We start from the raw sequence: 25,458 nt of genomic DNA on the forward strand, positions 1-25,458 counted from the left end.
ATGAGCAATGCTAATCTGAATACCTACATTTTTGGAATTACTAAGCATATGAGCTTATTTGGATTTGTAATGAAACCCTGTAAACAAAATATTTGTATAAACCCTTTGAATTCAGTAAATCAATACAACAAAATTATACCGACAAATACTTAGGTATCTACTGTGGTCTCAAGGAGCTGAAGATCTCATTGAAAAGAGTTTGTAAGCATGGAATTGCCAAATAAACAAGACACCCAGTAATCCCTCTAAGAGCTGAGATGGGGGAAGCATCAGTTTAGGCTTTAGTAGTCTAGAGAGGCCTGATGAGAAACTCATAGTTATGCAGAACCAAAATTCAAAAGACCAATAAGGAATTTTTTTTAAATTATAGAGTGCTGCTTTTGTGCATACTTTTTTTTCTATAAAGTTGAAATGGGTCTGAAGAATAAAAGAAACATTAGGCTATATTTAACAGTCATAAAGGATAAATTAGCCTATATTTATCCTTCAAAAAAGATATTTTGTGATGATTCTAATTCTCTGAATAATAGTTATTTGTGCACACTTATATATAGGCAGCCTTCTGAAGGCTATAATGAGAATACCCATCATCCCCTCAGTCCCACTCATGGAACCACTAGAAGAGATTGAAATTTTAAGTGTCAACATACTATAAAAATATAGAGAATTAGCTAGCTGTATAAACAACATAAATTAACTGCAAAAGTTTTATTTGGAGATATGAAGTTAAGGACATTTTTGGCAATCCCAGTTAAAATTCGATTTTAACTAAAAATTTAAACCCAATTATATTGGTAATGACTCTTATTTCCCTTTCATTTTTGTTGTTTTTTGAGATGGAGTCTCACTCTGTCACCCAGGCTGGAATGCAGTGGCATGATCTCGGCTCACTGCAACCTCTGCCTCCTAGATTCAAGCAATTCTTGTGCCTCAGCTTCCTGAGTAGCTGGGACTACAGGCGTGTGCCACCACACCTGGCTAATTTTTTTATTTTTAGTAGAGAGGGGTTTCACCATGTTGGCCAGGCTGGTCTCGAACTCCTGACCTCAGGTGATTCACCCGCCTTGGCCTCCCAAAGTGCTGGGATTACAGGTGTGAGCCACCAAGCACAGTCCCTTTTTTTTTTTTTTTTTTTGAGACAGAGTTTCGCTCTCGTTGCTCAGGCTGGAGTGCAATGGCGTGATCTCAGTTCACTGCAGCCTCTGCCTACAGGGTTCAAGCTGAGGCCTCCCGAGTAGCTGGGATTACAGGCATGCGCCACCACTCCCAGCTAATTTTGTATTTTTAGTAGAGACAGAGTTTCTCCATGTTGGTCAGGCTGGTCTTGAACTCCCCATCTCAGGTGATCCACCCACCTCGGCCTCCCAAAGTGCTAGGATTACAAGCGTGAGCCACTGCGCTTGGCCCCTCTTTCATTTTTTAAAATCAACTTTGCTCAGGCCTGGTGGTTCATGCCTGTAATCCCAGAACTTTTGGAAGCCAAGACAGGAGGATCTCTCACGGTTAGAAGTTCGAGACCAGCCTGGGCAACACAGCAAGACCCCATCTCTTAAAAAAAAAATTAGCTGGGCATGGTGGCACATGCCAGTGGTCCCAAATACTTGGGAGGAGGCTGAGGAAGGAGGATCGCTTGAGCCCAGAAGTTCAAGGCTGCAGCGAGCCATGATTATGCCGCTGCACTTTAACCCAGGCAACAGGGCAAGACCTTGTCTCAAAAATAAATAAATAAACTTTACTGAGATACAGTTTACATAAAATAAAATGGGCCCATTTTAGTTATACACTTTAATGAGTTTTTTTGTTTTTTTTTTTGAGACAGAGTCTCACTCTGTCATCCAGGTGGAGTGCAGTGGCACAGTGGAGTGCCTGGCCTGGAAAATATTTTTCAATGGAGAAGACTATTGTTTGTATTTTGGAGACATTGCCTTTTACAGTGTTTTAATAATGAAAAGGCACAGGAAAATGCACATACAGTTACTCAAAGTACAACCTTGGGGAGGGGAATGAGAAAGGAGAGGCAATGAAACGGCAGGGCCCTCGAAAGGATGGAACCGAAGTGACTAGACAGAAAGCATCTTGGCTTAAGTGGCAGCATAGCTAATATAATTTTACAGTAAGTTAAATAAAATGGAAGCTAACACGTTCAGTGCCCAAAGGCAAGAAATTGTGCCAGTTGATGCCTTTTAGTCTAAGAACTAGGATTCTGTACAGAATGCTGAGTTTCCAGGCTGCACTTTTCCCGGATCAGAACCATTGCTTCTAGGCTGGGTGTGGTGGCTCACACGTGTAATCCCAGTGCTTTGGGAGGTTTGCTTGAGCCTAGGAGTTTGAGACCAGCCTGGGCAATATAGCAAGACCCTGTCTGTCTCAAAAAAAAAAAAAAAAATTAAAAATTAGCTGGATGTAGTGGCGCATACCAGTAGTCCCAGATACTAGAGAGGCTTAGGTGGGAGGATCGCTAGAACCCAGGGGTTGGAGGCTGCAGTGAGCTATGATGGTGCCACTGCACTCCAACCTGGGTGACAAAGTGACACTGTCTCTTTTAAAACAAACAAACACCATTGCTTCCCTTTCTCTCCTTGTCCTCCTTGTCTTATAACCACGTATGAAGTGTCTTCCTGCTTGGATTTTGTTCTATCATGGGCATGGATTCTACTTTACAACCCTTCCTTGTTTTAGCAAACCACAATGGTTTATACAAAGATTAATAAGGGGAAAAGCATTTGAAGTAAAAAGATTTCACTAGGCTATTCTTTTTTGGAGGGAGGAAATGTATTATTGCTTTTAAAAAAGATATAGATTTAAAGTAAAAAAGAAAAAAGAAAAGAAGGAACAGAGGAAAAAAAAGTCAACTAAGTTAATCACTGTTTAACAGTGAATATCCCTAAAAACATCTCTTTGCATATATATTCGGTTTTGCAATCTGCTTTCTCTCTCAACAATATTTTGTGGCTTTCTTTCTATAACAATAAATACAGATGTACATCCTTATTTTTATGATTTCATAGAATTCCATTGTAGTCCACTGTATGTAACTAGTTATCATTCATGGGCATTTAGGTTGCATTGTTTTTCACTATTATAAATTAAATGGCAATTTTTAGCATATTTTGCCCAACTAATCTAACATCTATGAATATTAATATTCTTCCAAATTTTAAAAAATCAGTAATATTTTGTGAATGGAGAAAACTGTTAGCAGGAGTAGATGTATTTTTACTTCCTGAGAAGTGCTTTTCTTCTGCTACTATATTTGCAATATTACAATGTTCACTTTTAGGGTACGGAAGATAGTAACCTAAATCCTGTTCCTCTCTTCTGTTGAGCACTGTATACACAGAAGCCTCCCAAGGAAAAGTTGTGAACTCTACACTTTGGAGGAGGTTGAGGCAGTGGGGGTGAGAGGTATGAGTCTTTCCTAAGCTGACTTTACTGTTTTTTGCCTGATCTCCTGCATACTTGATGTCCCCATGTTTTCCTCTAAGTGCTCCAGGCCCTCCATGGTGGCTCCTGGCTGGACCCCCAGCAAGAGCTGATCCTGTTCTCTCACTGGTCCTTTCTCTCTAGCTTCTCAGAGGTTACCAAGTGAAGGAATGAGGCTTACAGAGATTGCCCTGTGTTTTTCCGTTCCTTTAGTGCCTTGAGAGGTGAGCCAGCTGGCTAAGATAAACTAGCTGGTACTGTGCTAGCAGAGAATGATAACACTTTGATGTGTGAATATTCCAAATACCACTTCTCAAGGACAAAATGAGATTTTAAGGCATCAGTCCCAAAAGGATAATAAACTGGCAATTTTGGGCCCCCTAATGGGCATTGAAGGTGTTATCACCAGGCAAAGAGGGCCTCTGCATCCTTAGGGCACACCAGTGAGGGGGGCACCTGCTTTGACCTGCCTCTTTCCAGCCCAGTACCATAGCAAGCAGAGCTATACAGATGTTATGGAACTGATTTCATTTTCAAACAGAAGACCCGAAATCCTGGGGGCTGATGCCAAAAGACGTGAAAATGGAGCTGGGATATAGGCAGAAGGGCGGGATTCACACTTCTTTCTTTTTATCATTCATTGTTTTTCCTGGCATTTATCATACAGTGACCAATCAACATTCATTAAAACGTAGCATCATATACTTTGCCAAGGTAAAGTCCCCAGGAAATGCAGGATAGTAACTAAGCAACAAGAAGACTCTGTGGTTTGTGATACTCATTTCTCAGGCTCCTGAGTGTATATAATGAGGTTATATTACATCATGGAGAAACACTGCAGGCAGAACCAACTACAACTTCGTGTGATGGATAAAATAAAAAATAGGAGTGTTAAAAGAACACAGTGAGCAATGTGGAACTTGGAAAAGAAAAACATGTTGAAGAGCTGTCAGGGCCAGGTTTAGATGAATCCAGCTCTCCAACTGTATGCAGCTTCCCTAGGTTAGGTATGCAAAGCTTTATTTTGGTCTACCACAGGGAAACTGAGATTGAGACAATTACTGTCTCTGCAGATTTACCTAGAAAGGGCCTGTTAGGTGTTACTGTTCTCAGTACTGTGCTACAAAGAGTAAAACAAGTTCTGTTTTCCACTTCAGAGCTTACTTGAAGAAATGCAAGTAAAACATAATACATCTTGATAAATGTGTATAAATCATAATACATCTTGATAAGTATGTATAAAATGCTGCTAGAGCAATGGAAATTTCTCCAATTACAGATCATAGAATGACCAAAAGTTCTCTAGGTTTGGAACATCAATAAGGAAACAATTATTTGTGTAAAATGATGTAAACTTTCTAAGATGTCATATGGCAATATTAAGAAATTTAAAAATGTTCCTTTTTGGTCAAAATGACCTAGGAATTCCAATTCTAATGATTCCTTTTATAGAAATGAGCAGATGCAGACAAAGATTAGCATATAAAAATGTTCATCCCTGGCCGGGTGCAGTGGCTCATGCCTGTAATCCCAGCACTTTGGGAGGCCGAGATGGGCGGATCACGAGGTCAGGAGATCGAGATCATCCTGGCTAACATGGTGAAACCCCATCTCTACTAAAAAAAAAAAAAAAAAAATTTTTCATCCCGTAACTGTTTTTTATCATCCTGAAAAAGAAACAAATGAAATGTCCATTATTTGGGGAGAGGTTAAATAAGTTAGAGTACACCTAATACAATATATTTTGCAGTCATTATAGTTTTAAAAAAATGCTAACTGGCATGGGAAATATTTATTTATTCAGAGAGAATCTATGTGAGTTTATGATCTCCAGTATGAAGGACAAAGGAAAAGCATTGTTTGTGCCAGGCCTTGAAGGTTAAGTCAGATTAAAGACATGCAGAGGTGGGGAGGAATGGCGCTCAGAGGGACGAGGTCACAGGAGTACAGTGAGAGGCCAGACTGGCAGACACAGAGGGAGTTGTGAGCAGGTTTGAGCAGCTGGGGAGAAAGCCTGGGGAGCAGGCCAACTTGACTGTCAGGTGGGCTGGGTTTTTAGTTAAAAACAATGAGAAGCTACTGATGGATTTTAAGCAGGGGAGGGACAGGACCGCCTGCTTCAGTAGGGTCTATTGAGCTGCTCCTGGGGGGCCCAGGGCTATTTTAATGTTGAATTATAGCTGCAGTGCGTTTTGAGTTCCTTGGAGGTTACTAACATGAGACAGAGACAAGTACGTTAATACAACTCATCAACTATCCCTGTTTTGCTTTTAAAATGCTGTCGGGTTTTGTGCTGTTAGGAACAGGGTCTGAAGTGAAGCCAGTTAACTAAGATTAAGGTATGTGAAAGTGCCTGGCTCGAGGGAGACACTCAATAAATCCCCTCCCAATGCCAGTCACCTTGGATATAAAGATTTCTTGCCAGGGTATATTCAAGGAGCTTCCTATTCAGAGGAACCATTAGCTACAGTTCTGGAAATACTGAAGAAGTGCTGTATTAAAGTAATGCATCCGACAATCCTAATTTTCATGGGCCTAATCTGCCTCTTGGGTGAATCATTTCTTTTTGCCACCTATACCGTATCTTGGCTCCAGAGCCTGCCTACTGTATCATTCCATTCCATCCTGGATTCTCCTATAGGGAGCCAAGTACACATGATGGCCCCACAGGTCTTGGTCACAGTACCTATCGTCTGGGGGCCAATCAAGGAAAACTGCCAACATGAATATATGAAGCTCTTATCAATGAATAATACCAATTCCTGGCTAGATCGGGATTACATTTGCCTGCATACAACTTGGGAATTCAAGATAACAATGATTTATACACACAGTTTATTTCTCTCATGTAAAAGAAGCTTACACAGGGACACTATCTTAGTTCATGGCTTCTATTTTCAAGGTCACCTGGCATTCAAAACTGGATGCTAGAATTCCAGCTATCCTGACCATACTCCAAGAAGCAGAGAAGAGATAGCTTTTGTTTTTTTTTTGAGATGGAGCCTCGCTCCTATCGTGCAGGCTGGAGTGCGGTGGCACCATCTCAGCTCACTGCAAACCTCCACCTCCTGGGTTCAAGCAATTCTCCCTCCTCAGCCTCCTGAGTAGCTGGGATTACAGGCGTGCGGCACGGCCATGCCCAGCTAATTTTTGTATGTTTAGTAGAGACGGGGTTTTGCCACGTTGGCCAGGCTGGTCTCGAACTCCCGACCTCAGGTGATCCACTGCCTTGGCCTCCCAAAGTGCTAGGATTACAGGTGTGAGCCACTGCGCCTGGCTAGAGGTAGCCTCTTTAGAGAGCTTTTCTGGAAGCATCCACTCACATCTTATCGGCCAGACTTAGTCCTGTGGCCAGCTGTCATCTTTGAGCTGGGCATATTGCTGTTCCTCACGAAATAGGCCTTGAAACTATGGGAGATGGGAGAACAGCCATTGGGGAGCACAGTCACCACCTCTCTCACTTCAACTTATGCCTGACCCTGCTAGATGCTACACTTTGCCTGCTCACAGGTACATCCTAGTTCTCAACGATCCCACATATATATACCATTTCTCTTCTTGAAAAGTATGGAAGGATAAAGAAGATAGAGTTTGGCAAGAGAGAGCCTGGGCTTCCTAAGGCCATTTAGTCTGGGGACAGACGGTGAACTTGTAGTGGTGAGGTAGATAAATCAGTTTCCAAGTGGGCTTTCTCCCAGATGCCAGAGACCCTGGCTGTCCCTGTTTCATCATGCATTCCATTAACAAATGTTTTACTTAAGAAAAAATATGTGGCACAAGTGCTACCCTCCCTCACTCCTTCCCTCACGGTGGCTCCCTTCTCGGCCAAGCTGGAACATGACCTCAGAATCCTCAACACAATGTCCCTGGCAGTTACTCTGGTCCAAAAGACTCGGCACTACTACTTAAAACTATTAGCCATCCTTATTTCTTGCGGGAATTTTTATTTGGACACACAATTTCTGGGTAGTTTCTAATTTCATATAAATAAATTTCCCATGGTGGAATTTTAGGTATATGCCCAGGCGATAAATGTAGATATTTATAGGTGGCAGGCTTGGCATTTCTCAGATTGCACCACTCAGTGGCTGTAATCACTCTCATTGCTGGAAACTTGTTCTTGTGATTGTTTAACTTACTGGACTGTGAGTTTCTCCAGAATGGAAACTAAAATCCACTTTTGTATCCTCAAGGTGCCTGGCTCAGTATACTCTCAAAAAGGTTATCCATAAATGAGTCACCTGCCTTGATCAAGGTCAAGTGGCTATCAAAGTAAATACTTCCCCTGTAGCTGGTTACAGTGTGTACTGCCTACCACCAAGGACAAAAGGCAGCCTCATTTGGAGAGGAGGTCGGTGACAGGAGGAGCCTCAGTAGCACAACACACAGAAGGTCTTGGTTATTCCACAACTGCCTTAGAAATGCTTGAGTAACTGTCACGAGAAACTGACTACCAGGTGAAAGGGCAGCCACACTCCGAGGAGACACTACACATTTTCCTTTCCACAAAAGGTTCAGGTCCTGGGCTAACTTGGCTCAGTGTTTTCTGTGTTCCAGAAGGTGACTCAGGGAGTTGTGCAAATGACTGACTCATATTTCATGGATACGAGTATGGCTGATGTAAGACTGCAGTTATCTCCTCCTGATTCAATTAAGGTAGCCTATTCTTGATTGTTTTTATCAGTAGATCTATAAATTATACAAGTTGATACTAATATTGCTTATGTTTTAAATAGTGTGGTTCCACAGAAAATTTTGTTTTTTCTGTGAGAAACAAAGCTACTATTGTTAAAAAAGTGTCAAGAGCACTGACTTAACTATAGTTCATGTGAGTTGTTTTTTTTTTTTTTTTGAGACAGAGTCTTGCTCTGTCACCCAGGCTGCAGTGCAGTGGCGCGATCTCGGCTTACTGCAACCTCCGCCTCCCGGGTTCACACCATTTTCCTGCCTCAGCCTCCCGAGCAGCTGGGGCTATAGGCGCCCACCACCATGCCTGGCTAATTTTTTGTATTTTTAATAGACACAGGGTTTCACCGTGTTAGCCAGGATGGTCTTGATCTCCAGACCTCGTGATCCACTTACCTCAGCCTCCCAAACTGCTGGGATTACAGGTGTGAGCCACTGCGCCCGGCCCACCTGAGTTTTATATTTACCTGGTTACAGTGACCAAATTCTTCAACAGTGATCATGGAGAAAGATGAGACAAAATAATTCCCAAATGATTCTTTCTGCTCAAAGAGCAGGGTGGGTATGAGTAGATCCAGGTCAATTTTTTTTTTTTTGTTTTAAGAGACAGGGTCTCACTCTGTCACCTAGGCTGGGGTGCAGTGGTACAATCATAACTCACTGCAGCCTCCAACTCCCAGACTCAAGCCATCTTCCTAATCCTCCTCAAGCTTGAGGACAGGCCTTGTTACAGTTCTCAGTGTGTACCTCTCCCCTTCCCTACTCCCCTTGTCCACATTCTGGGCTAGATCCACACTCTATTGAGGAACTGTCCCTGTATTTTGATTCCCGAGTGACACAGTGTTGGAGATGCTGTGGCTAGATACACAGGTTATTTCTGCATATGGCTACTCCTCAACCTTGTTGCCTGTCTTACTCTGGTCTGAGAGCTGAACCCCACAGAAATAACAAGGCTCCCCTCATCCCTTTATCTCTCTGAAAGGTTAGTACTAGTCCTAAGCGGTCAGCTCCCAGCTTCCTTTAGGACAGAAAAAAGAGAAGGAGAGAAGCCACACTTGTTTTTTTACTCACAAAGTCTTGGAGATGGGAGGTAGGAGGTTGGGGTGGATATAGCTTGGACTTTGGAATTAGAACCAGGTTCAAATCCCCAATTAGGACATTTCTTAGTATTTTGATCTTGCATAGGTTTACTTATCAAAGTGTCTATTTATAAAATGGGGTACAACTTATCAGATTTAGATGTAAGAAATAGTATAGTACATGGCAGCTAGCAGGCTTTCAACAAACGACATCTCTCATTACTATCATTTTGACATCACATTTATCTGCTCAGAGTTGGTTACTGTTCTGCAATTTTTCCCAAAGTGTCACTGTGTGTCAGGCAGGGAGCATCTGCCTGGAGGAGTCTGAAGTATGTATGTAGGGTGGGTGAGTTGTGGGGGTCGGCATCCAGGTAAATCACTAGCGAGGCTTTAGTACCCATCTTTTCTCTCCAGGATTCTTGACCAAAAGTTACACTCTAAATTAAAGTCCAAACAGGTACATACCTAAGGGGAATATGGTGGAAATGTCAAAGAGGAGATAGGGACGGTGAGGGGGGCGGTGCAGAAAAATCCTGGCAGACCAGAGGCTGTACCACCCTTTGTTAAGGGTATGTGGCTACACTGATTTCTCATCCTCCAGATGCTCTTCCCAGTTAACACTGCCTAGTGACCTTCTTGGACAGGCAGCATGCAGCCAGCCATGCTGTCACCTTAGTGCCACTGTCTCTTTCTCCTCTTAAGCCCTTCAAACCGTAATTTGAATGTAAATGTTATACATTTTATAATGAAACAAAAATTGCTTAATGCATCTGAGTAGATATGCCACACACCTATGGTTCAATGACTGGATGCTGACTTTCATATGTGGCCCAAATTACAAAGCAGCAATCAGAACAGACAACAAGGGAACTTCTCTCCGAAGGGTTCAGCAATCTGACCCAAACTCCATAGCCCCAGACAATCTGAATACACACAGGCAAGTGTAAATATGCCCCAGTTTTCCCAGGAAGCAGAAAAGTCTACACAGCCTTAATGAAGAGCACTATTTTGGACTGTTGTTGTCTACCCACCCTCTCCAGGGCTTTAATTCTTTGGAACTTCCCTTTTACACTTCTTTTCTCATCTGGTCAGCATTACCACTTTGTAGCCACTTATTGTCCATGGACATCTGCCACTTATCCTAACAAATAGCATTAATACAGTTGACAGCATGGAGTGTTTAAAATATGGACTAATAAATGTATAAACAGTACTTTGAGAGGGAGGGAAAGCACAGGTTAAAAAATGGCTAGATGTAGAGAATTAAATGAAATGTTTATAAAGCCGTTCACAAGATGTCCACACATTGCTGATGCTATCAAGTCCCTTATTCCTTCTCTTCCCTTTTAGTAACTGGATTTGTCACGAACAGGTACTGAGGTCTGAATAAATCAAGGCATGATTTCATCTCTGGGCCTCAGTTTCCTCATATATAAAATTAAGACAGTTGTACTATTGTACTAGTTTTTTTTTCAAGAACCAGTTCAAAAACATTCCCAGCTCCCACCCCCACCCCCCAACCCCACAAGACTCTCCTCACGACTCCTTCAGTAAATATTTGGAAAAAGGGTGGTAAGTTTGTTTCTGCCACCTTATATTCTTCCCAATAAAGGCAAGAAAAGTCAGGGATGGCTGGCATTGTGGGCGTCAGGAGGGAATGCGAACCAACATTTACTGTACTCCTCTCCCAGCCAGGCACGTTCACATACCTTGATCTTAGTCAACTGGCCTAAGTTAACTTGTTCCCAACAGGACAAAACCCGATGGCATTCTAAAAGCAAAGCAAAGCAAGGGCAGTCGATGAGTTGTGTTAACTTAGTTTTCTATCTCATGTTAACCTCCAATGAACTCAAAACAACTCCACAGCGAATTCAACATTAAAATAGCTCTGGGACCCCAAGATTTATTTCACAGCTTAAAACAAGGTCACTATCAAGTCCTCGGCAAAGCTCAAAATACAATAGAAAACTCCCAAATCAAGGCCCAGCTTATTTAAATGCTTAGAAAAAAAAAAAAAAAAAACAGCCAGGTGCCGTGGCTTATGCCCATAATCCCATGGGAGGAGCCCAGACGGGAGGATGGCTTGAAGGCATGAGTTCGATACCAGCCCGGGTTACGAAGCGAGATCCCATCTCTACAAAAAGTTTAACACACACACACACACACACATCCACCACCTTAGCCTGGCTTAGTGGCAGGCGCCCGTGTTACGAAGCGAGATCCCATCTCTACAAAAAGTTAACACACATACACACCCTACCTTAGCCTGCCGTAGTGGCGGGAGCCTGTAGTCCTCGCTACTTTGGAGACACACACACACCCTACCTTAGCCAGGCGTGGTGGCGCGCGCCTGTAGTACCGGCTACTTTGGAGGCTGAGGCGGGAGAATCGCTTGAGCCTAGGAGTTCGAGGCTGCAGTGAGCCGAGATTGCGCTACTGCCCTCCAGCCTGGGCGACAGAGCGAAATCATACCTCTAAAAAAATAAATTAGAAAAAGAAGAAGACAAAAAGAGCCAGCCCGGTTTCGGAGAAGCAGGCGCATCCTCAGCGCCCTGGGCCTGCGTCCCCAGCCGGACCCTGGCTGCGCTCCCGCCCGCTGCGGGCCCCGGGGACGCACCTCGCATCCCGCGCTGGGCCCCGTTCCGTCCGGCCCGGGGGAGTGGAGGAGGCAGAGGCCGGGTGGGGAAGGGCCTCCAGAAACCGAGCTCCCGACGACGTCTCCCGCGACCCCAGTGCCCGAGAGAGGAGTGGCCCCCGGGAGCGATCCAACATCCGCGCGGGGCCGCGCCGCCCCGAACCTCCCCGCGGCCGCCGATCTGCTTCCAGGGCAGAGGGAAGGGGCAGGGAAGGGGCGGTGACGGGGCGGGGCGGGGGCTGAGGCGAGGGCGGGCGCCGCTGGCGAGGGAGGGCTGCTAGCATCCTCCCTGGCCGCGCCGCGCCGCGCGGGGTCCAGGGGCCGCGCCCCACGCCCGCTGCCCGCCCGCTCGTCGGCTAGTCCCGCCGTGTGGCGCGGACACGCGTGCCCCCAGCTTGAACCGGAACCTCTTGCCGAGGCGGCCGCCGTCGCCGCAGCCGCTGGGGAAGCGGACACCGACTGGGAAGCGCAGCGGGGAGGCGGCCTGCGCGGCGCCGCCCGCCATGGCCGCGGCGGGGTGAGGTAGGCGCGGCGGCCGCAGTCGCGCGGACCCGAGCGCTCCTCCGCCGCGGATAGACCGGCCGAAGGGGAGCCGGGGCCGTCGCCCGCTCGTCGCCTTCGCCGCCGCCCATGGCGAGGCCCCGCCGCCGCCGCCGCTGCTGACCCGGCGGCCGGCCGCGGCTTTCACCCCCTCCCGTGGCGGCGAGCGGGCGGGCCTCCCCACACGCCCCCGCCGCCCGCGCCCCGCGTCGACCCGCGCCCCGCTCCCGGGGACGGGGAGAACAGGATCGCAGCAGGAGTCGGGGGGCCGCCGAAGATGGGGAACACTACCTCGTGCTGCGTGTCGTCCAGTCCCAAGCTCCGGAGGAATGCCCACTCCCGGCTGGAGTCCTACCGGCCAGACACGGACCTGAGCCGCGAGGACACGGGCTGCAACCTGCAGCACATCAGCGACCGGGAGAACATAGACGGTGAGTGCGGCCCGCCGAGCCTCCTACCCGCTCCCGCGGCATCAGCCGCACACCCTGCGTCGGGGCGGCCCGGCTGCTCTTGCTTGCCCAGCCGGTCTCGGCGACCCGTGCACAACCGGGGCTTCGCCCGCGCAGCCTAGGCGCCCGGGGCCCCGCGGCCTAGGCGCCCGGGGCCCCGCAGCCTCTGGGCGTACCCCTCGCTGGTTACCCCCAAGTGAGCGGCCGCGGAAACTTTGCAGGCCCGCGGCACCGAGCACTGCGGGCCGGGGGCGGGTGTGTGCGCGTGGGTCGCGAGGTGACAGGAGCCGGCCCTCGTCCTTAATGGAGCGGCCAGAGCTGGATGGGGGCGGCCCGGGAGCTCGGGGTTCCCGGCACTACCTGAATGCAGCCCGAAGCCAAGTTGTGCACGCGTTTGTCCTGTAAAAGCGAAGTGAGTGGATTCCCATTTTGGAATCCTGGTGTCTCCAACCTGGAGTTGGAGAACCATGTTGACTTGAGTCAGTTCCCCGGAACCTTACTAGTGGACTCCACTTCCCCCGTTCCCATTCTCCCGTTTTTTAAAAAAAGGATTTTTTTGAGTGGCCGTTCCAGGGTTAGTCAAATAGCTTCTCCCGAGAATGCTCTTTAAAAGATTGTCAGACACCTTTAGGTTAAGTCTCCCAGTTTTTTCATGGGCCCGAATTGCAGTCCTATGAATTTCTGATTTATTCAGGTGACTTTTGGTTGGACTGGAGTTTGCAAAAAGAAAAAAAGCTAAGACTAATTACTGCACCCAGTAATGTTTTATTTATTTTATTGGTTTGGCAACATATTTATTAGCACTGTTGCTCAGTGATAACGACAGAGGGATATTTATGCATCATGCTTAAAATATAGTTTATAGAATTTTCAACTGAAAAGATTTGAAATTGGAAATGTCTTTTTATGACAAGGTGATTTTTTTAACCCAAACATCTTCTCATAGTTAATCTGGTTGAACTAATATGAAGAAATTTTTGTGTGAATGAATGAACACAACTCCATAATTCGTTCCTGTCCACTTTAGGATGGAAGATTCTCTCCACTGTGGAAAAGCCATATTTAAACTCTGCTAAAGGAAAGATTTTTCTCGTTTGTCTTCGTGTAATTTCTTCTAAATGGTAATTTCATCTTTTTAGGAGAGCATCTTTATTAAATGAGTGCCATGTATAAAGGGACTAACACAACGTCTGGTTTCTAGTACGCGCTTAGTAAATTATGGTTCCATATGACATATCTAGTGTTGTTATTTTAGATTTCCATTATTTTAAACATACGCTTAGATGTCTTTGAACTACAGCCATACTTTCTTCTTAAATTTATGCATTTAAAGGCATCTAGAAGGATGAAGGTCAGATCGGTCTTGATCACTTTCACAGCCTCTAGCACCTGAAAGAAAAGTCTAGCATATAATAAACAGTAAGTATTGTACTTTAAAGGGAGGAATAAATGAATGAGTTTATTACAGAAAGCCATTACCCAGTCCTATACTATGTTGACAGGTGAAAACATTTGGAAATAATGTCTTCTTTATGCTGTGCAGTAAATTTCCTTTTTATGTTGTGCAATATCTAGCGGAGGCTTTGTTTTGAATGATGGATCAAAAAAAAAAAAAGAAAAAAAGATTTACATTTCTTAGAGCCAGGCTGCATACAGTTATTATAGACTATTGTAAGGAAATAAGGTGGAAAAAATAAGTGTAACCAGGTATTTGGCACTAAGGCTTAGTACAATTTTGCCAGAGTACAGTGAAATGATATTGTGTGTTCTTTCATTTCAAAGAAATCTTAAGTTTCAGTCATCAGGAATTTTTGAGAGAACGTTTGGAAGACTCTTTTGCAGATTCAGGATAGTTTGAGAGAGTATAGGGCAGGTTTCCAATCTAGGCTGTGGGGTGCCCTCTCATCCCAGATCCCAGTTCATATGATTATGCTAGTTTAAACCCCGAAATATTAATTCACCTTCTGTCTCTCAAATTCAATAAATAATATTTCTAGCATTGACCCAGCCAGCAGTTCTCAACATTGGTTTCAGTTAAACCAGAAATCTAGTACTGGACATTGCCATTAATATGTTTAATTAAATCTCTCCAAGGTGATTCTGAGATGCAGGTAGGCCTGAGAATTGCTGGCTGGGCAAATCTTGGATGTGTTACCTGCCGTTCAGGGACATTTTTGTTAGAAATTTATTATTAGAGGCTGAGAGAAGAGAACAGGTTTTAATTAAATAGAGTGTGTATATATACACACTATATACATCTGTATGTCTATATTTGCTCATCTATGTCTGTATGTATTTGAACTGAGTTATATTGATTGTTAGGTTATTAGTAAACATTTTAAAACTACATTTTAAGAATCATTGACTCTAGTATATATCAAAAGCTGAAGTACTCAAGTACCATCTTTTTTATGTCCTGAAAAACATCCCACCCAGCTGGTTTAGAAAGGTTTGAAGTTCATGGGTCTTCTATGATAGGTTAGTGTCTTTAAATCACAGAGATATGATATATGTATTCATGTTTTCTTCCCTTTGTCACCAAGCACATGAAGGGGTGATACTTGTCCTGTAGAATTTCAGTAATTTTATGTCTGGGAACTTAGGTGTCTATGGTGCTTAATGGCAACTTAATGTGTCTTTGTACTCAGTGTATCTTAGTGTTAGGTTATTCGTGTTTTTGAGATTGATATTGGACTCATGCTTCCCAGGTATTATTTTTATAAAATCATTCAGAGATTGAAAAAAAACAGCAACACATAACAACAATGATAGTAATCTTCAGAACAATTCTTTAGGAAAAGAAAAAAATGATAGTAATAATTGCAGCCTATATATTACTTACTCTGTAGCAGCTGCCACCAGCTGCCGCTCTAAGTACTTGGATTCCATTCATTTACTTAGAACTCACAGTAACCCTATGGGTAATATTATCCTTACTTTAAGACAAATAAATGAGTCATTGAGAGGAGAAATGACTTGTCCAAAGTCACACAGCCAATACATGGCAAATGGAAACTTTCCATTGTTGCTTGACTTAGCCATCAAACATTAGCTAGTCTGGGGTTGCCTTCTGGGATAGGGTGTCTTGTCATCGCAGTCACATCCATACTTTCTCAAAGAGAAACTTCTTCTGTCTGCAACAGTTATTCAGTCCAGACTTCCAGGATTAGATTATTTCTGTGGGAGGAAAAAGGGAGGGAGGGACTAAAGAGAATTTAAAATGTGAGGAGACCAAATAAATCAGGATACTTGTAACAGCTGTACCATAGTGTCCTTGTAGGGTTTTACCTTAAAATGGTTGATGGCAACTTCATTCTTTTTTTTGTTTTTTGAGATGGAGTTTTGCTCTGTCACCCAGGCTGGAGTGCAATGGCATAATCTTGGTTCACTGAAAACTCCGCCTCCCGGGTTCAAGCAGTTCTCCTGCCTCAGTGTCCCAAGTAGCTGGGATTACAGGCATGCGCCATGATGCCTGGCTAATTTTGTATTTTTAGTAGAGATGGGGTTTCTCTATATTTGTTAGACTGGTCTCGAACTCCTGGCCTCAGGTAATCTGCCCACCTCAGTCTCCCAAATTGCTGGGATTACAGGGGTGAGCCACTGCTCCTGGCCCATTCTTTTCATTTTTATAGCTTACCTGTCATTCTTGACAGCTCACTTTCTCCCTCGTCCTGTATCATATCTGGTAGGAAAATGTGGCTCTCCGCCCTCAGAATATATCAGACTTTGACCACTCTCAAGACCTCTGCTGCTGCTCTTCTGAAGATTTAAGCAGCTGCCATCTCCCCCAGCCCACCTGGTCTCCCTGCTTCCACCCTTGCCTGCTCCAGTCTGTTCTCGACACAACAGCCATGGCTGAGATCCTTTAAAAAACTTGAACTTATTCCTTCACTCAAAAACGGCAGTGACTCCTTATTGCACAAGTAAAAGCCTTACAGTGGTCGCTGGGGCCCTTTGGGATCTGCCTGCCATCAGCTCACTCAAGTTGCTTGCTCATTCCGGCCACATTGGCCTCCTTCCCTGCCCTTCCTGGAACATGCCAGACACAAACTTCCACCCCTGTTCTCTCCCTCTGCCTGAAGTGTCCTCCATGTGCTCTCTTGGGTGAGTCCCTTTATCACCTGCAGCCTTGGTTCAAGCCTGACCTTTTCAGGGAGGCCTTCCCAATCACCTTTAAACATCCTTTCTGCTGCCCACTGGCAATCCCAGTGCATATTCCCTGCACTCCTGTTTCTTTATTCCTTAACACTTTATGATATACTATATAAGTATAAACATAAATAATAGCTACTTTCACCTACTAGCATGTAAGTTCCAATAGAACATTTATTGTTTGGTTCACTGATGTAACCCAAGTGCCTAGAGTAGCACCTGATTCCTTGAAGATACTATAAATATTTGTTGAATGAATTTGTTGAGTGAAACCAACCATTGAAGGATGTGAATGGAAACATCATCGCGTGTGTTTATTGGGTGAGGGGAAACAGGAGGGAAGGAGAATGAAGAGGACTTGTAATAATGAAAGCATGGATGTGAAACTTTTTGGCTTTGTAGTTTAAGCTGAGAGGTAGCAGATAGGGTGAAGTACTGAAAATGAAACCTAAAGGTTTTAAAGCTTAAAAAGAAAAAAAACATACCCAGGCTGAAAGGAAACCTGGCTAATGGGAGTCTGTTTAATAATGTGGTATGTTTAGTCTTTTTTCCTTGTTTCTTTCAATGAATGACTTTAGCTGTGGCCTTACATCCATAAGGATCAAATTGAGACTCAAATGCTTAATTAACCAAAAAATACTAGATGAACATCTGCAATTGTGAACATAGTCACTTATGTTGATTTTCTTGTCTGAAACGTGAAGTGTCTTATGGGATATAGGTACATGGTGTTTGGGCTGTCTACAGCCAGAGAAGCTAGAAGCCTCAGGGACTCATCCCAAGCAGCAGAGGGATAAGTGGCAAAAATGCTTGCTGTTAGAAGTGGGGGAGACACAGGGGCAATTTGAAATCTAAGTGCCTGTAGGATGTGCTTGCATATTGCTCTTGGCTTCCTTGAGTATCTACCATCTATTTAACATCACCTCTGCAGCACTCTTTCTTGAATCTTGGTCCCACATTAACATTACCAGCCCTGGTGGGCAGAACATACCGTGGACTTTCTTTCCAGGCTAAGACTTATCAGCCCTGCTGTCTGCAAGGTATGTGGAGACACGCCGACCAAGCATGTGACTTCATATTAGTTAGCAGTGTGGAGAAGTGCAGTTTAAAGATTTGTCAAGAGAGCCATTCTCCATAGCACTGACCATGGGTCCATGACCTATCTCTACTTACTTTTCATGTTTCTCTTTCACTTAGAATCAGGGAGTCATTTGCTTCCACACACCCATTTTACAGGTGAGAAGACTGAATCTCAGAGAGGTGTAGTTTCTTGCCCAGGTCATGCAGATCATGGATGATGGTAGTAGAATTTACTTTGTTAATTTTTGGCCAAGAACCGTGCTAATTACTTGACCTGTATTGTTTTTCTTAGTCTTCTCATCATTCTCCCCATTTTCTAGGTGAAGAAATTGAGCCTTAAAGGTTAAGACATTTGCAGAAGGTTCCTCAGTTTGTTAGTGGCAGCTGGGGTTCAGTCTGCTGTCAGCTTGCCTCCATGCCTCAACTGCCCTGTGACAGCTAATTAGAGAATGATCCATGTCTAGAATCTGAACCTCCTGATGCCTGGCCCAGCCCACTTTGTTTCAAGAGATTCACAGTTATTGCCTATATGCTTTTGTTTAGCAATATTTTGTGTTAGGACTTTTACTTTCCTGCGTGCTTTTTTTTTTTTTTTTTTAAGACAGGGTTTTACTCTCTCGCTCGGGCTGGAGTGCCGTGGTGCGATCTTGGCTCACTGCAACCTCTGCCTCCCAGGCTCAAGTAATTCTCCTGCCTCAGCCTCCCGAGTAGCTGAGATTACAGGTGCACGCCATTACTGCCTGGCTAATTTTTGTATTTTTAGTAGAGATGGGGTTTCACCATGTTGGCCAGGCTGGTCCATATGATCCACCCACCTTGGCCTCCCAAAATGCTGGGATTACAGGCATGAGCCACTGTGCCCAGCCTCCTGCCTGCTTTTTGAGAGTAATGAATATTAAATAATTTCGTGGAGTGGTAGATTTTCTCACCTTCTCACCCTCCTCTACAAAGCTGATGGTCTTTTTTTTTTTTTTTGAGATGGAGTTTCGCTCTTATTGCCCAGGCTGGAGTGCAGTGGTGCCATCTCGGCTCACTGCAACCTCTGCCTCCTGGGTTGAAGCAATTCCCCTGCCTCAGCCTCCTAAGTAACTGGGACTACAGGCATGCGCCACCACGCCCGGCTAATTTTTGTACTTTTAGTAGAGACGGAGTTTTGCCATGTTGGCCAGGCTGATCTCAAACTCCTGACCTCAGGTGATCTGCCCGCCTCTGCCTCCCAAAGTGCTGGGATTACAGGTGTGAGCCACAGTCCCCGGCCTGATGGTCTTGCTTTTACATTTCTGGCTAGATGAAACTAATGCAAGGATTAAATTTATTTCTATCCAGCAAGGGGCAGAACCAAAAAATACCAAGAAGCAGGATATGTGAGTGGCTTTGAAATTCTGTTTTAATCACATAGGGTCAGAGATTTAGCTCCAAGTGTGTCACATTGGATTGACTTTGAGGAAACAATGCTATTTTTCACAAGAGGGTTATTGACAGTATCATACTTGTCATACTTCAAAGTATGAATCCTTTCATGACTCAACGTTGGGCTGTGAGGGTAGGTCCCCAGCAATGACAGTTGATGTAAGTCCCTCATCCTTTCAGTATTATTTCCAGTTTATAGCTGGAAGAAGGGTGAGAGTTCACTTTCCCTGCAGCATTTCTCATCCTCTTAAGGTGTTGAGTAGTTTGTTGCTTGAAGCCTTGGTCAGGAGACCATTTCTTCTCTGATTCTCAGCATTATTCTAGCCTGTCTTTCCTGAAGAAAGGAGAGGCTCAAGGAAGGTAAAGTCAGAGAAGGCTCTTCTCAGGGGGTTTATAGGGTGTGCTCCCAGCTCTGTGAAGTATGGTGGAGGGCAAAGAGAGGAAGCCTTGTAATGGAAAGACCCGCATTCCAGATAAGGTTCCACTTTTACTGAGGGGCCTCTGTCCTGCTGAGCCTCACCTTCCTCTTCTGCTTAAAAAAAGTGCTTAAAAATACTGCCTTGCCTTGAGCTGGGCGCCGTGGCTCACGCCTGTAATCCCAGCACTTTGGGAGGCTGAGGCAGGCGGATCACGAGGTCAGGAGATCAAGACCATCCTGGCTAACATGGTGAAAACTGGTCTTTACTAAAAATACAAAAAAATTTTTTTTTTTTAGTTGGTATACTTTATTTTTTTTTTACTTTTTTAATTATACTTTAAGTTTTAGGGTACATGTGCACAACGTGCAGGTTTGTTACATATGTATACATGTGCCATGTTGGTGTGCTGCACCCATTAACTCGTCATTTAACATTAGGTATATCTCCTAATGCTATCCCTCCCCCCTCCCCCAGCCCGACAACAGGCCCCAGTGTGTGATGTTCCCCTTCCTGTGTCCATATGTTCTCATTGTTCAATTCCCACCTATGAGTGAGAACATGCGGTGTTTGGTTTTTTGTCCTTGCGATAGTTTGCTGAGAGTGATGGTAGCTTCATCCATGTCCCTACAAAGGACATGAACTCATCATTTTTTATGGCTGCATGGTATTCCATGGTGTATACGTGCCACATTTTCTTTTTTATTTTATTTTATTTTATTTTTTTATTATTATTATACTTTAAGTTTTAGGGTACATGTGCACAATGTGCAGGTTAGTTACATATGTATACATGTGCCGTGCTGGTGTGCTGCACCCATTAACTCGCCATTTACCATTAGGTATATCTCCTAATGCTATCCCTCCCCCCTCCCCCCATCCCACAACAGTCCCCAGAGTGTGATGTTCCCCTTCCTGTGTCCATGTGTTCTCATCGTTCAATTCCCATCTATGAGTGAGAACATGTGGTGTTTGGTTTTTTGTCCTTGCGATAGTTTACTGAGAGTGATGATTTCCAGCTTCATCCATGTCCCTACAAAGGACATGAACTCATCATTTTTTATGGCTGCATAGTATTCCATGGTGTATATGTGCCACATTTTCTTAATCCAGTCTATCATTGTTGGACATTTGGGTTGGTTCCAAGTCTTTGCTATTGTGAATAGTGCTGCTATAAACATACGTGTGCATGTGTCTTTATAGCAACATGATTTATAGTCCTTTGGGTATATACCCAGTAATGGGATGGCTGGGTCAAATGGTATTTCTAGTTCTAGATCCCTGAGGAATCGCCACACTGACTTCCACAATGGTTGAACTAGTTTGCAGTCCCACCAGCAGTGTAAAACTGTTCCTATTTCTCCACATCCTCTCCAGCACCTGTTGTTTCCTGACTTTTTAATGATCGCCATTCTAACTGGTGTGAGATGGTATCTCATTATGGTTTTGATTTGCATTTTAAAAAATTAGCTGGGTGTGGTGGCGGGCGCCTGTAGTCCCAGCTACTCAGGAGGCTGAGGCAGGAGAATGGCGTGAACCCAGGAGGCGGAGCTTGCAGTGAACCGAGGTAGCGCCGCTGCACTCTAGCCTGGGCGACAGTGAGACTCCATCCCAAAAAAAAAAAAAAAACAACAAAAAAAACCTGCCTCGCCTTACATATTGAGATAGTACTGTAAGGATCCAAATGAGGCTAAAATGCTTAATAAGCCACAAAGTACTAGATGAACTTATGTCATTATGAATGTGGTACTCATATTGATTTTCTTGTATTATATGTGAAGTATGCTCCAATATCTCCACCTGATTATGTTTGGACTGTCCATAGCCGGAGAACCTGGAAGCCTAAAGAGCTTATCCTAACAAAGACATCAAAGCAGGCTTCAAGGCAGTCCCAGAGCATAACTGTAATTTTAGAGCTGGGTAGGGTGAGGTTATATAGAGCTGTCTGACCTTTGAGTGGGATGCTTGCTGGCTGTAGAATTTGGAATAGAAATACTGTTTCTCAGATTCATTACTCTTCTGAGTTGCATCTTTCTGAAGTCAGTGTGATGCCACACAGGAGCAGTGGGATGAACATTTGAAGAAGCTTTCCCTGACTCCTGGGGTAATAGAGCCTAACCAGGCTGTCTGCTAACTATGTCCCCGGAACCACATTCCTAGGAATGTCAGCATGCACCCTTAGGTGCAAGCTGGAGCCAGGGCTTGCTTGCTTGCTTATTTATTTATTCAAAGAATAGGATTTTGAGGCATGCATAAATATACTTTATTATATTAAAATACTGCTTTTAATAAAGGGTGGTTGGTTACCTGAAATAATAAGGTCAAGCGTTCCTCAGCAGGTTATTAGGGGCTGTTGTTCCCATTTCTTTTAGGAAAGGAGTCTAACTGGCTAGACCCACAATTGCAGGGAGCTCAGGAGATACCCCGCCCACCTTTTCTTTCTTGCTGTTGGCTCTGTGTGCTGCTGGTAGCTGTTGCTAGGCTCTCTGTCTCCCTTTACTTTTTCTAGGGGCTTCCTTTGCTATCTGCCAGCTTGGAGAGAAGGGTGTGCTAAAGCTAAAATTGAGCATGTCAGCCTGGCAACTCAGATTGGTGGATCCCACACATCAGCGAGATTTTGCCTATGAAGTCTCTTGATGACTCTGGCAGAAGAGGTCATTTCAGGGGTTGGCCAACTCCAGACTGCTACTTTGTTGCCTTGCCAGGAAGGTTGCTTTTCAAATAGATAAGTGGAAAACCTGTAAATCTCTTTTTTTCACCTTTGTCAGAAGATGGACATTCTATACATTAGGTTTTACTGTTTTTTTGAGACGGGTTTTGTTCTGTTGCCCAGGCTGGAGTGCAGTGGCGTGAGCTCACGGCAAACCTCCACCTCCTGGGCTTAAGTGATCCTCCCACCTCAGCCTCATGAGTAGCTGGGACTATAAGCCTGTGCCACCATGCCTGGCTAATTTTTGTATTTTTTGTAGAGACAGGGTTTCGCCATGTTGCCCGGGCTGGTCTCGAACTCCTGGGCTCAAGCCATCTGCCCGCCTCAGCCTTCCAAAGTGCTGGGATTATAGGTGTGAGCCACCATGCGTGGCCCCATTAGTTTGTAAAGAAACTTTTTTGTTATTGTTTTGTTTTGTTTTGCTTTTTAGTATGGTTTAAAAACTGATCTGAGAGGCAGTTTCATAAAAGAAATTGTAAAATGTTTTGGGCCGTGATAACAACTCTGGGCTGAGTCTAGTCTCCCATGGTTATACTACTTGCATTAAAAATTACTTCACTGCAGACACATCATCCCCTATTGGGGATGTGTAGTGGGGCTTCAGACACATTATCCTCTATTGGGGATGTGTAGTGGGGCTTCAGACACATTGTCCCGTACTGGGGATGTATAGTGGGGCTTCATTGGGTATGGTGTATTTGAGTGGCTTGCTCAGCAGAGATGTGTGAGCAGCTTAGACATGTCAGCTGGCTCCTGGTACTGAGAGAAATACAGCTGGGCACAGTAAAGAGAATTGTTAGCAACTACAATCACATCCGTGCCAGTTTTCTTTGTGAGCTTTGCAGAAATCCCAGTTGGGTGGTGAAATGCAAGTCACTTCTATTTTGGATGCCTCTGATTATAGACCTTCTGACTGTGAAGGCTGACTAGGAAATACTCTGCATGGGAGTTCTATGTAATATAGCTATATGTTTCAAAACTGTGAGTGCAGTGCTTACAACATTTTATAAGCAAGTTCTTTATTTTGGGTGGATGCTTCTGTTCTTGGTGGTCAATAAGGAAAAAGAGCAGTTATTAAGGATATTTTGTTTATATTTGGTAAGCTCCTTGTCTTACACTGCAGATTTAACATGAATCAGAGGAATTAGTGTATGGGTGGCTAGGATGAGTTCTGTTTTTCGCTTCTCAAGAAAAGATTTCACTCCAAATTTAGAATTCTGTCTATTAATGATTACATGATCTTAGGATTTTAATTGACTTTCAGGATTTTATTGGATACATTTATTCCAGTTGGTGCAATGATAATAATCCTTTAAATTATTTCTGGTTCTTACAATAGGTTTGTAAAATTTGTGTAGTTGTTTAAAAGTCCAGGTTTTACAGCTCCTCGTCTATGTATCCTGTCAAAGTCCCGGAGGAGAAAGAAGTCATGGTGCTGTGTTTAATCCAGTTTCAAAAATTTCAGATGCACACATTTATCAAGGATTCCTTTCATTTACAGTGAGTGTTAACTTTTGTCAGTTTAGGGATAATCTTATTTTTCCACAGCCTTTTTTCCCTCAAGCTGTGAACCGTTATTTTACCATGTAGTGCTTGTTGCTCTTTTGCTTGCAAAGTGATGATAAGCACTTTATATAGCATTAGAGATTGTCTTCTATATTCTGAAAGCCAAAGCTGATGTTATTGACGAGTTACAAGTTGTTTATTCACTCTAATGTTAGCAAATGTTCGACTCCCACTTTTCTGTAGGATAAGTCTGATGTCTGATTTGCCATTTCTCCTATTTGGTGGTAGGGAGTCTGGAGGAAGCCTAGCAACCTTGCTGTTCAGAAAGGATGATGCCAGGCATAACCACGGAGGGTTCCATCTGAGGGCTGCTTTGCGAACCACTGGCTTCTGAGGAAGATTGTTGGTTCCGTTAGGGCACATATCTTAAGCACCGTGTGTGCTCTGCAGGCACACTTGGCTGTTGGTTGAGTTCTCTTCTGAAGCAGGAGGATACGACTTCGTCACTCACAGTATGAAGCTGCCTGCAGCCTCTGGGTGTTGGAAGTGTAAGATGTGAGCAGAGGATATGAGCAGGAGCCCCCGTCCAGGGTGGGATGAGTCAGGGAGGACCCCATTGCAAGATAGCAGGGCTCTGAAAGCCCGACAGGGCCGTGAGAGGTCAGCAGCAGGCAGCCAGAAGTAGGTCGGGTGCTTTTTATTCTTAGCGATGTTTGGGTGCCTGTGTGCTGTGCCCTGGAGAATGGCTCGGGCTGGACAGCTAGCATGGCAGTGATTCTCAGTCAGGGATGGTCTGAATCTGGACACAATTTCCTTCTTTCATGAGAGAAACAGTTGTTGAAATCTAAGTTGGGTTTTTTTTTTTTTTGAAAATGAACCTTACTCTTGTATCCAGGATATTTTGTAAGGGAGCGTTGTGACAGGAATCCAGTGACCCTTGAACAACACTAACTTGAACTGTGCGGGTACACTTCCATGTGAATTTTTTCCAGCCAAACCAGGTTGAAAATGCAGTATTCTCGGGGTGTAAAATAGAGGGCCGCCTTTTTGTGTATCAACGGGTTCCACATGGTGGACTGTGGGACTTGAGTGTTCTTGGGTTTTGGTATCTGCAGGGGTCCTGGAACCAATCCCCCTCGGACACTGAGGGATGGCTGTAGAGTTAAGAGTGAAGGGTACCTCTGGAAGGAGAGCTCAGCAGGTGAGTCAGAGAAGGGATGGTGTAGATGCATGAGCAGTCTGCTAGGAGACAGCCAGCTGCCTCATGGACACAGCAGAGCCGCTCCTTGCTACCCACTCTCCCACAACCTCAGACTACATCTGTGTCTTCACTTTGGAAGTGGCAGGTTGACAGTCAAGGCCTCAAACG

At 44.4% G+C, this 25,458-nt stretch overlaps 1 protein-coding gene and 1 long non-coding RNA gene across 9 annotated transcripts in view; one reads left to right on the forward strand and one right to left on the reverse strand.

Moving 5' to 3' along the window:
* Nucleotides 1-12,013, reverse strand: part of LOC129006051 (uncharacterized) — a 112,425-nt gene extending 100,412 nt beyond the window's left edge. The window contains exon 1 of the long non-coding RNA XR_008491894.2: nt 11,809-12,013. This is a non-coding gene — a long non-coding RNA (uncharacterized LOC129006051). The remainder of the gene's footprint in view (nt 1-11,808) is intronic.
* CCNY (cyclin Y) overlaps nt 1-25,458 on the forward strand; it is a 305,685-nt gene that overhangs the window by 74,054 nt on the left and 206,173 nt on the right. Inside the window, exon 3 of one of the 8 annotated variants that reach the window (XM_054435231.2) lies at nt 7,981-8,079. The exons of 5 other annotated variants lie outside the window; for them this stretch is intronic. Coding sequence is in view for 1 of the 3 variants with exons in the window: in XM_054435227.2 (XP_054291202.1) it covers nt 12,644-12,797 (154 nt within the window). In the remaining 2 variants the exon portion in view is untranslated. Of the gene's footprint in view, nt 1-7,980; nt 8,080-12,076; nt 12,798-25,458 lie in introns of those variants that run through there. 2 more of the 8 variants (XM_054435227.2, XM_063669784.1) reach the window with 2 other exon arrangements.

The sequence above is a fragment of the Pongo pygmaeus genome, chromosome 8 (assembly GCF_028885625.2).
Source record: "Pongo pygmaeus isolate AG05252 chromosome 8, NHGRI_mPonPyg2-v2.0_pri, whole genome shotgun sequence".
Lineage (NCBI taxonomy): Eukaryota > Metazoa > Chordata > Mammalia > Primates > Hominidae > Pongo > Pongo pygmaeus.